Source organism: Mizuhopecten yessoensis, unplaced genomic scaffold (assembly GCF_002113885.1).
Source record: "Mizuhopecten yessoensis strain PY_sf001 unplaced genomic scaffold, ASM211388v2 scaffold716307, whole genome shotgun sequence".
Lineage (NCBI taxonomy): Eukaryota > Metazoa > Mollusca > Bivalvia > Pectinida > Pectinidae > Mizuhopecten > Mizuhopecten yessoensis.
In genome coordinates this window covers 75,792-88,772 of record NW_018480051.1, presented here as the reverse complement: position 1 = coordinate 88,772, position 12,981 = coordinate 75,792, and the positions used below count along the sequence as shown (strand labels likewise).

The 12,981-nt window shown below is 36.4% G+C and overlaps 1 protein-coding gene across 1 annotated transcript; it reads right to left on the bottom strand.

Moving 5' to 3' along the window:
• Positions 1–883: 883 nt before the first annotated feature.
• LOC110442877 (GPN-loop GTPase 1-like) lies at positions 884–12,922 on the bottom strand. The gene is made up of 12 exons (XM_021486720.1): positions 12,750–12,922; positions 10,430–10,523; positions 10,091–10,130; positions 9,173–9,239; positions 8,693–8,730; positions 6,656–6,734; positions 5,549–5,689; positions 4,598–4,744; positions 3,706–3,788; positions 2,424–2,536; positions 1,941–2,033; positions 884–1,066 (listed from the first exon to the last, which is right to left on the bottom strand). The coding sequence occupies exons 1-12, from the start codon at positions 12,903–12,905 to the stop codon at positions 966–968; spliced, it is 1,152 nt and encodes a 383-aa protein (XP_021342395.1). The 5' UTR covers positions 12,906–12,922; the 3' UTR covers positions 884–965.
• Positions 12,923–12,981: the final 59 nt, after the last annotated feature.

The following is a 12,981-nucleotide window of genomic DNA, read 5'->3' as shown; positions in this document are numbered from 1 at the left end:
TATCATGGTGGAATATATAACTCTATGTTCAAAAATATTGGAAAATAGTCAACTCAGGCAGCAAGCCGACTTCGTTAATTATTTTTTCTAAGAATAGATGCTCAATACTGAACCTAACTGCAAATGAGTTCACATATTTATATAAGATTACTGGACAAGATATTGTAGAAGAACGTCCTCCAAATTTGTAAAAGCTGAACAGTTCTCTTAAATATCCATGCTTTTTTCTGCTGTGCTCGTGGACAGGGTCGACTTAAACGTTGTACAGGAAGAAGTTTATTTTACTTCGGCGCCAGTATAAGATGATAAAAAAGTATCTCTTACTCCGGCGCCAGGAAAGTAGTGTAAGATGATAGAGACATATCTCTTACTCCGGCGCCAGGAAAGCCGTGTGAAATTGATACATCTTACTCTGGCGCCAGAAAAGCTGTGTTAAGATGATAGACATATCTTTTACTCCGGCGCCAGTGCAAGATAAACAAGACAAATCGCTTACTTCACCGCCAGGAAAGCCGTGTAAAAATAATAGAGACAAATCTCTTACTCCAGCGCAAATAAAGCCGTGTAAAGATGATAGAGATATATCTCTTACTCTGGCGCCAGGGAAGTGGTGTAAAGATGATAGGGACGTATCTCTTACTGGGGCGCGAGGAAAGCAGTATAAGTTAATTTATAAATAGATCTTACTTGGTAGGCATGAAAGCATTGTTAATCGATTACTTCACATGAACATATTTTTTCTGAATTGTAATTCAAACAGATTTAATTTGTTATCAGGAATCCTATTCACAAAGAACCATAACATGGACACATTTCTGATTTGTTCCTTCTGAATAAAGAACAAAACAAAATCTTATCGACAATAAAAATAACAAAGGCACCATTTAACAATGAGTAGTAGCACATTTTAATAGCACAGCTAAAAGACAATTACAAACAAATTATAAATTCAGTGAAAATGTTCGTCACGTTTTGTCAACAGCCTCTGTATCTTGTTTTTTTCGCTGTCGACTCTTTTGATTCTGCATAAAATTCCGGAAAGATTCATGCTCCCTCTGTTCTTCCTCTGCAAAACATTTATTTTTGTTATTATTATCACATGCTTAATGGCCCAACAACACAGGACAGGTCATAAAATGGTCGACAAAAAACAAAAGCAAAATACAAATAATATCTATCAAATATAAATCAACTTGAATATTGAAAGTGACTATGGTGACTCATGTTATTTTGAAAAAGACCAACAGCTGTCAGATGATTTTAAATTGTTGAGACATTCATTATTTTGAAAAGAGATTCCAGATGTGCAACGTTATTGAAGAAAATGTTCCCGAGTTGGCAATGGAAATAAATCATTTTATACAAATGTATTTGCAAAAATATCACATCTTTGAGTTTGGAAATTTTTAAATGACTGCAGTTGAACAACAGATATTAATGTGTTAATTTGAAGATTTTATCCATCACATTGTATAGCTGAACACTGGCTATATGGGCGTATTAATTTAAAGACAACCATAGCGAAATATTGGTTGTAAATGTACAACTTAACCATCAAGTTCATGCAAAAACAAAATGCTTTATACATGTGTAACAGGAAAGAGAATAGTGTGCTTCCACCGGGGATCGAACCCTCGATCTCCAGGTTCCCAGTCGGACGCTCTACCACTGAGTTGAAGGGAAATTCCCTCTAGCTTGAAGCTAAAAGGCGACCTTAATCCTATGTACAATTAAAATCTGCCACACATGTAGGCTAACAAGATTTTGCCATTCAAAATTGCTCTGAATATGTTTGGTCAGACTTGTATTGAATGTAAAACTTCCGGAAGTACATACACAACTCACAATGCCAACTTTTACTTTTCCATCTTCCACACAACTCTTGACATAAGAGTTATTGACCCTTTCCCGCATTGTGAAACACAGTTATCTGCCCTTACCATCCATCATGTCAGGGTCATGGGCCTCCTCGTCACTGTCATCCTCAATCAATCCCGGGGTGATGGTCATACCCTCGGTCTGTTTCTTTAGAACTGGAAAATAAAGGTAAAGATAATATATAAGCAATGTCTTAGCCAACATAACAGAAAACACCCGTTTTTTGATGGTTGGAAGTGTATGCCCATGTTCCTTTGGCCAGGTGAGTTATAAATGCTGGAGGCAGTCTGAATCAGTCTTTACCAACAGGAAGTTTCCTTAAACAGGTGTTTGCTATATGAGATTTTTCTGAAGAAAAAGAGTGTTACACAAGGCTTTTTTTTTGAAAGTTTGGTAGCAAGCAAAAAAAGATTAAAATAGAAAAGAAGACATGGCTGAAGAATTCACACTCTAAAGAAAAACTCATATATTTTTGTTTTGTTTTTGTTTCAGGCGTGTTTGAATTTCAATTTCAATATAAAGGATAAAAGTACTGTTATCTTTACCAGGGTTGTCCTTGTCCATATCCATGCGTAACCGTGACAACTGTTCCTCTTGCTCCGTAAGATCCTTTTCTTCATTTTCCCTTTTCAGTTTTTCATACTGGGGCCTGTACTCTCTGGCAGAAACAAATAACAAAGCTGTATTAATTAAAGTCTAAAATCAAATAGATTTCCCCAAATTTGTCATTTTTATTTTAAGGCTATATGTTATGGTTAACTTGTAATAAGTGTACCAGAGTTACCTCCTTTGAAGATGTTCTGACAGCATTGTCACCTAATTGAGGATTATTCCATCATTAGTAATGCATGCAACTTAAACTGTAAGGCACATAAAAATACCAGAAAAGGGAGATAACTCCTATATAGATATTTGAACTAAAAAAATAAATGAGCTCAACTACCTAAGGTACCAGTCATTTGATCAAGTTATAAATATTGGCAAAGAAGATATTAAAATAACTGCAAGTGCAAAAATTTCCTTAGGCTACTAGTGATCATGAGTACAAAGTTTTATAGATATTGGCTCAGAAGTTTAGTAACAGTGCTTTGTATACCTTAACATAATAGGGACATAACTCCCAAAAAGTCATCCGAATAAAAAACATATTGAAAGTTCACAACGACATAAGGTATAAGATCATGAGTACCAGGTTTCAGTTAATTAAGTTAAGAAGATGAGCAGCGGCGATCTGGACAAACTTCTGTCCTTAGACAGACAAATCGATGGATACCCATCTTCGATACTTATGCTCACTTTTGCTCTTTGCACCACTGGAATATGTCATAGCAAAATCGAAAAGCTCAGTGTGCACCACCTTGTGGAAGAGACGAGAAGACTAGCTTGATCTTTGATGTACATCAAAAGAATCTGTCGGTCACGTAACAGTTAAAATTAACTGGCTTTGAAGTCGGGTGTCGCTCCTCTCTTATCTTCAAAGGACAGGTATTAACCTAAGCAGTTGGTCTGGGTAATTTTTTAATAAGAGACCAATCAAATTTTTACCTGTGTACCTTCAATTTTGCTATGAAATATTCCAGGGGTGCAGAGAGCGGATGACAGAGTAACCCTTGGATATCGAGGATGATGGATAATGGATGATTCCAGTATAACAACCACCTCAAAACTATGCTGCGGGAGGGGACGATTTCTTATTACCAATTATCCGAGGGCTCATAGTTGGAGGTCCCTTTGTCAACACTGCAGAGTATGATACTGGCACTACTGTACAACATAAGAAAAAAAGCTACCAAACAGATTACGGATAATGGAATTTGACCGACTTACTTCTCAAATTCCTCTGCTGCGTTACCCACAAGCTTGAAAAACTCTTCCACTCCCTCTCCTGTCACCGAGGACACGCCAACATTCTACAATAGAACAAATTTGGCTATAAACAGATATCCATATATTTTCGCCCTTCGCCATTGAAACCATACTAGTTTGATGTGAATGTTTGCCCTTCACAATCAATTGCTATTTTATATTTTTTTGTTCATCTTACGAAAGTTAACCTGCAGTAAAAAAAATGGGTATACAATGACTGCTTAGATAGGCCCTACTAGTACACACATGAGACTGACTTATAATTTTAGGCAATATCAATTTTTTGTTTAAAACAGGTTTTTATCAAAATTACACAAAAGAGTTATCACAGTATATAACAGGATTATTAAGGAAAAAGCAATGTGTAAATTTATCAAAAAAATGTTTGATCCATATTCAAAAAAGTTCATGATGGCTGGTGTTAAGGATCTCTGTCCCACTGCATGGTGTTCTTTGTTTTGTTTGTTTCGTATATATACAGTAGCCTCCTCTAAATTTAGTTTTAAATATAACTAAACTGTAGCACAGTTGACCTAGGACACTTCTGTTGACCAGGTAGCTCACTCTGTTAGTATAACAATCTGAAGTCCTGGGTAAGAAACCTGGTGTAGCTGCCCCACTCAACTTCTACACTCAGAACACTGTTGTTGATCTTATATTTTGTTTATTCCATCTTTATTGTTTTTCCATAAATTTATTGTTTTTCCATAAAAGTCCGTCAAGGTATGGTTTTCTTTTCAGAAATGATTGATCAAAGCTATAATCATGCCAAAACCCCCCCAGTTTTCTATGTGCAGATAGTTTTTGCAGTGGTAAAGGGATCCTGAATGTGTTCCACGCTGTATTGACTCACATGAAGGTTGGCGTAGAACTCGTCCAACACCAGGGACATGGACCGTGTCAGGTTAGAAACGTAAGATGTCTCATGCTCCAGCGCATCCTGGAATGCTTCAAAGTCATTCATCCATTCCACAGCGAAACTGTTATTCACAATGTCAATCTGGAGAATATTATAAATCTTATTACCGAAACTAATCATGTTCAAACAATAGGAACTTCAGCAGTAATAAACAAATGATTTGAGAGTAAAAATTCTTATCATCCATCATGGATTTTGCCTAACTTTATGTGGAACTAGCTATTGGAAAAATATGATTCAAATCTTGAATTGGAGTCAACTAGAATACCTTATCTCCTAACTGAAAGCTGATTATAAGTATTATGATAGATTATAATCTTCAAGACTCCTAAATTTTGACTGTTGTAGCCTCCAATTCATGTATGATTAGTTGACAATGTAAATTAAGACAACCTTTGGTGACATAAATTATTTTTAGTTTTTGCTTCGTTTTTTAATTTTGATTTGTCTCCAAAGTTGTATTATATATCTAAGCAATGAGCTGATTAGGTTACCATTCATAGTCAATATGAAATCAAACTATACAGAGGCAACTTCAATGAAGCGTAATAGTTCTGCATGTTGGATTTGCCATTTCCATTCCTTTGTCCAGTTGGCATTCATATCGCCTATTAACCATTCAACATTTTTTCTTCTTCAAACAAAGCCTTTATTTTATCTGCTTGTTCAATGATAAGAACAGTCATTGGTTTAGGAAGGGTCAGTGGTATCCAATGTCGCATTACAGCTATATGAATGCCACCTGAATGTGGAAGTATTATGAAGTGGCAATGCCATGTGAGTAAATATATATAATAAATATAACAAATTCACTACAGTATGCATGCAAGACACATACCAGTAACCACGGAACCCTGACAGAGTGGGGAAAACCATTACTCTTACCTTGTTCATCGCCACGATGAAGGGCAGTTTGGTTTTGTAGAGGATGCTACAGGCGTACAGCATGTTGGACATGAAGGTAACAGGGTTTACACTACGGGACGTGTCCATCACATACACAACAACAGTGGGGAACGTGGAAGCCTAAGAATAAACCAGTAATTGTTATTTTTAGTACAAAATCTTATTTACCACAAATATTTAAAATCATAAAATTGGTGTCTATTCCTATTCACTATAACCTTGACACACTTTAATTTATTAGTAAAAACGTTAAAACAATTCTTAGTCTGATTTTGAATTGACGACAGACTTTTTGTTCAACTGATATACTGGTGTAGGTCATAATATGTGTCATATACTTAAATATGACCAAAACAACAGCCAAATGATATGTCACAAATTCATGGCTGAGGAAAAACTCTTGATGTTCCCTTCCTCGACTTTTACAGTCTATATATTTAGAGAGAAAAAATAAGAATTGTGTACACGTTAAGTAAATATAAAACAATTTCAAACCCAAACTCATGTGTGATGGGAAGTTGCTTATGATCCTCGATTCCCAATATGTTTCTGGTGTAATGAATGATGATAATGACTAACTTACCAGCGTTTCTGGTGTAATGTATGATGATAACGACTTACTTACCGGCGTTTCTGGTGTAATATATGATGATAACGACTAACTTACCAGCGTTTCTGGTGTAGTGTATGATGATAATGACTAACTTACCAGCGTTTTTGGTTTAATGTATGATGATAACGACTAACTTACCAGCGTTTCTGGTGTAATGTATGATGATAATGACTAACTTACCAGCGTTTCTGTGTAATTTATGATGATAACGACTAACTTACCAGCCTTTCTGGTGTAATGTATGATGATAACTACTTACTTACCGGCGTTTCTGGTGTAATATATGATGCTCACGACTAACTTACCAGCGTTTCTGGCGTAATGTATGATGATAACGACTAACCTACCAGCATTTCTGGTGTAATGTATGATGATAATGACTAACTTACCAGCGTTTCTGGTATAATGTATGATGATAACGACTAACCTACCAGCATTTCTGGTGTAATGTATGATGATAACGACTAACTTACCAGCGTTTCTGTAATGATGGCTCCGGAGGCAGACCACGTAAACACCTCTATCTGTCCGGGTGTGTCCAATATGATATACCTGTAATCAAAGATAGATCAATCCACTTAACATTCCCAGCCATTCAAAATTACATGCTCTTTTGCTGGCATCTTTCTCTGTGATTGTGAATACTTTTACAAGAAAGTCTGTTATGATCATTTTTACCTTTTAATGAAATAAAATTTACTCTTGGAGTACCATGATATGAAGCATCCTTATATCAACAAAACTAAATTTTTATCCGTCCATAAATTTCAGTTTAGACCTTTATCATTATTTAAAATTAAACATTCAAAACATAACAATTCTATGAATTTTGTTAACAAGAGGCCCTGAGGGCCCATATCGCTCATCTGGATATCAAAGTAATCATGGCAAAATATTCTCCAAATAAGATCCAAGGGAATGGGCCAGACCCAAAGGCCAATCCTTGTATCATATCTGTATTAGATTTTTAATGCCCAGCAATTTTATGTATGGTTATGGGATGGGGATCTCAACTAGTTGTTTCAAAGGTGTGACTCAGAAACTAGGTTCCTAGGGTTGTGGCCAGACCCAAGGATCAATTATAATATCATGACTGCATTCGTCTCTTTATGCCCAGCATTTGTATATACAGTTTTGGGGTGGGGATCTCAACCGTGTCAAGGTTATGACCCAGGGACTATGTCTCCAAGGGTGGGGCCAGACCCCTGGGCAATCCTGGAAGCATATGTGCATTCTTCTCTTCATACTCAGCAATTGTATATATGGTTATAGGGTGGGGATCTCAACCATTTCCAAGCAATAAACTATTTTTGGCCCAACTCTTTAGCCATGGGGGTCAGCCCCACTACTTGTAAAATTTGAATCCCAGCTGCCTCCCATGAATGCTTCCAACCAAATATGATTGATATACAGTGCAATTAGTTCTACAGAAGAAGTCATTTATAGCAATATAGCCAAATTGCCCCCTTTTGGCCCCGCCCCTCAGGCCCACCATTTGTACACTTTTGAATCCCAACTACCTAGGGATACTTCCAGTAAAAGATGGTTGATATCCATTTCTTAGTTCCAGAGGAGAAGTTGCTTAAAGCAATATAGCCAAATTGACCCCGCACCTCAGCTCCCATGGGGGGTCAGCCCACCATTTGTACAATTTTTAATCCCCACTGGCCACTACCTTGGGATGCTTCCAGTCTAATATGGTTGATGTCCATCTTTTAGTTCCAGAGGAGAAGTCGCTTAAAGCAATATAGCCAAATAACCCTTTTTGGCACCGCCCCTCAGCCCCCTTGGGGGTCAGCCTAACCGTTTGTACAATTTTAAATCCCCACTACCTAGGGATGCTTCCAGTAAAAGATGGTTGATATCCATCTTTTAGTTCCAGAGGAGAAGTTACTTTTAAGCAATATAGCCAAACTGACCCCTTTTGGCCCCGCCCCTCAGCCCCCTGGGGAACCAGCCCCACCATTGGTACAATTTTTAATCCCAACTGGCCCCTATCTAGGGATGCTTCCAGTCTAATATGGTTGATGTCCATCTTTTAGTTCCAGAGGAGAAGTCGCTTAAAGCAATATAGCCAAATAACCCATTTTGGCACCGCCCCTCAGCCCCCTTGGGGGTCAGCCTAACCGTTTGTACAATTTTAAATCCCCACTACCTAGGGATGCTTCCAGTAAAAGATGGTTGATATCCATCTTTTATTTCCAGAGGAGAAGTTACTTTTAAGCAATATAGCCAAATTGACCCCTTTTGGCCACGCCCCTCAGCCCACTGAGGGGTCAACCCTACCATTTGTACAATTTTGAATACCCACCACCTAGGGATGCTTCCAGTCAAATTTCGATAAATTCCAATCAGTGTTTAAGAAGAAGTCGTTTGAAGAAATTGTTGACGTATGGCCGACGGACGCCAAGGTATGGCATAAGAGCTAATAATATGCTTGTTTAAATTTGTGTCTGCATCTAAAACTGATCCCGCCCCCCCAAAAGACATTATTTTACAATTGTACATACTCATTTTCTGTAGATTTCTGCTCCAAAAACTTCATCACCTGTATATCAAAAGAAATTCAATCACTATAACTTGAGCTAGTTGTATCAATCCCAAATTTTTGTTTCTCTCTGGTCAATTCAATATGACTTCAATTCAGTAAATAAAATTTCGATACAAATCTGTAAAATTTGTCCTGTAAATATAATCTTATATTGTAATATGTTTTCCCCGTTTCTGTCCCAATTTTCCCCTAGTAGATACAGTTTTCTAGATCAATCGCAAATAAGCATTTTTACAACCGTACAAGAGTGAATTGCTAAGATAAATACACGTCAAAAAGACGAAAGCAGTAATTATTTTTCCTTTCTGGAATATTTCGGGTTTAATGTAACTGAAGACTAATGCGTTAAGAATATGGTGACAATTATTTCAGTTACCAGTAAAGTGGGAAGTATGGCTAATATTGAACAGAAACCCACTGAATAAGTTGTAACACATACCTGATCAAACCTGGTTGCAAACAAATTCAACGAAGTCACTATTCCTCCGTTTGGTCCTAATGAGTATCTGTTTATTACAGTTAAGGTCCTAAACACTGTCTTTTTGTCACAAAAAAATCCTAGAGAGTACCTGTTTGTCCAACCTCGATACTACAGGGGTTCCGACCACTTTTGCTCTCTGCACCCCTGGAATATGTCATATCAAAATTGAAGGCCCGTATCTAGCTATTTGATTGGACTCAGGTAAAAAAACACCTGTGTTACCTAACGCATGTGTCAAAAAAAACAACTGTCCAACCCCTAGGCTGAGACCTGTCCTTCGAAAATTATAGAGGTCAGTGACACCTGACTTCAAAGTCAGTCAATTTTACCATTATGTGACTCAATAATTCTTTTGATATACATATACATATACAAAGGACCAAACTAGTCTTCTTGTCTCATACACAAGGTGGCGCACACTGAGCCTTCGATTTTGCTACAACATATTCCAGGAGTCAGAGAGCGAAAGTGAACATAACCCATGTAGTATCGAGGATGCTGTTTGTCATTATTAAGGTTCAAGAGATTCTACTAATTTCAATTTTGATGTTAGTTATTGAAAAGGATATTAATCAGAATATACATAGTTACATGTATAAATTGAAGTGAGAATAATTTGTGCAAATTGAAATTTACTAAAAAAAAACCACAAAATTGTGCTCATAGTCCAACTAAAAATATCATTTATCATATCATATTATGATCAGATTATTACAATCATATAACATTTGAAAATTTCAATATTATCTGCAACATTTGAAGACTAATCAAAGGGAAACAAAATGGTAGTTGGCTAGTTGCTATTAGTATACTGAGGAAAATTATATACCCCTAAGTTCTAGTATCAACTTGAAGTAGGTTTTCTTAAAAGGATACTGTTTCATAACTTCCTTGTAATTCACAGTGTCTCGAATATCTGAAAATAAAGTTATATTCTTACATTAACATGTGTTATATATACAATATGGAAAAAAACCATTACAAAAATGCATTAACCTAACAATGTAGGTTAAAAAGTCGAAAAACATTTAAATGAATATATGTGTGTACACAAGGCCTTTTATCTTCCTATTTTGCCACTCCCCATACTTGCCAACACCTGATTTAGGAGGGAGACTCCCGAATTTGGACCCTTAAATTTAATAGTGTACTTCCAATCAGTGAATATGTTGAATTATTCCTATACAATGTACATCGATCACACTTCAGACTCACCAATGTTGGCAGGAAAGGGGACTTCTAAAACAGCCGGGTCAAGGTTGATTACATAGGGGGGCCTTTTTCTTGCATGGAGGTGCGCAGTGATTCTCTGAATACAAAGGACAACACAAAAATATATGATATGTACAAGTACTTTACAGCATTTGTGTGAAAGTGACTAGGAGGTTCAATCACCACTGTAACATGTGCACGTTCTCACGGCAGGGGAAAACATTGTCTTCAATTCTGCTGTTGCAAAACCATATCCAGGCTTGAGGAAATTATATCATGCAAATAGCCTATGGCCTATGTGGGTACCGCTGTAATCACTGTCATTTTCCAAAGTGGCTCTGCAAGGAGTCAAACCTTGGGATACAGATTTTTAGTCAAGTGATGTAGAAATTCAGCTTTAGATAATATTACTATATATATATATCAGGAAGTTTTCGCCTTTTTGCCTTTGTAATGTTAGCCAATTTATCAATACAGCGAATGTTTGTAATTTAAGATAAAATATCAAATATGAAGGGCAAAATTAATATTATTTCAATATTAACCCTGTTCAATATTATCTCGATCACCAATGTAAAACCTTGCCTTCAATTCTGCTGTTGCAAAACCATTCATTCTTGTGGAAGTTATATCATACAAATAGCCTAGGTGGCTACCACTGTTATCACTGTCATTTTCCAAAGTGGCTCTGCAAGGAGTCAAACCTTGGGATACCGATTTTTAGTCAAGTAATGTAAAAATTCAGCTGAAGAGAATTACTGTATAATATACTGTACATTTTCACTGCAGAATTAATGTTTGCCCTCTGTAATGAGGGTGAATTTATCAAAACAGCACATTTTTGTAAACAAGATAATCTGAATAGTAATCAAATGTGAAAAACGGATTTAATATTTGGCGAAAATAGATTTTTTACTGTTGAGGGGGGAAAATTTGACTGAGTGAAAATTTCAAGGTATACTACACATTAGGAATGAATGTATTGCGATATGTATCCCGATATATTGTCATAAGAAGGATGTGCTCAATGTAGATTACATAGATTAAAGACTTTTTGTCAAACCAACCATTGATTACAAAATTTAAACCATTAAAAGCCTGCTTAATGCTTATTGGCATATATCTGTTAGAATTTGTAGTAATTTGCAAAGTTCAAACACCAAGCTGAGTTACATAAAAATATGCTTTTGAAAAATATTGCGATACAGGTCAGCAATATTTCATCTCTGTATTGTGGTACAATATGATATACCAGTGTATTGCGATATACCTGTTTTCCGGTATATTGTGACAGCCCTACAGTACATCTAGCATCGTCAGTAAAAAGACACTAACAAGCTACTGTGCCATGTTTCTTCTCTGGCTACCCACAACTATTTTCAGAAGTAAAGTCAAAGGTGGTAGTCCTGCCAGGACCATTGGTTCAAGATCAACTCAAATTAAAGTTTGTTGCTTTTCGTTTAAAGGCATACATTTCAAAAGCGGAAAAGGGGAAGACAGAGTTCTGGATTTCTTTTTCAGTTTTCTGCATTTAATGAGGGAATTCTGAACACTGGGATTTCTATTTAAATGTCCTTGTTTGATACATCTAAAGGAGCTGTTGGGCTACTTTAATTTATTGCTGGTTTTTTTGTGTAGATCAGCTCTGTTAGAAATAAAACTTGCTCAAACATGAAAATTATAGTTATAATTAAACGAACCTTCCCCCGAAGGACATGCATGTGCAGAGAATAATTGATTAATTATGTAGTTTAGTGAAAGTTTGTAAATCGTCTAAGATTAAACGTCGATTGACGTGTGTTATGTATATTGATATAATAAGATCTGTACATGAGAGATGAAAATGTCTCTGACAAAGGCTAAAGTCTTTAGCCTTTAAGGCTGATCTGGTAATTTAAAATTGTGTTACAATGCACTTGGCAAATTGTATTTGACCCTATGTAAATTAAGTGAATTAATGTCCACTAATGTGACCACAAACTTAAGTTGTTGACATCAGTTTGAAAATGGCTTAAGATATGCTTGAATGTCAATATTTATACTATAATGTTGCTTTAGTAGCAAAATTGGCTTTCCAGCATTACGTCATTCTAACCAATGTCAGCAAGACTCTTTTGATAACGAAATGTATGAAGTGTATGAAATGTATGAAGTCTTAATGATTAATTGTGTTTATTAAAGTAATGATTCCAATGTAAACCCTGGGAAAGATAAGAAATGTGTGTCATTTTTAGATTAAGCCATGGGTCTAACTTCTCTGTAGGACCAAATAGTCTACTTTCTGTTTATCCGTTTTGAAGACAAGACAGCGTTAATATTTTACCTGGACAAAAGTTGTCTTTCCAGACCCAGCCATGCCAAGGACTATGATGCATGTGGGTTTCTTACGCTCATCACTAGAACCCTTAGCCGACGGCATGGGCCCAGATTGACCACAGGCACCTGCTTCTTCCTCCCCACGTGCACTTTCCGTCTCCATATTGTTTTGAAATGTTGAGGTTTAAAAATTGGTTTATTTTCGTATCAAATTGTCTTGACGGGAATAATCATATTTT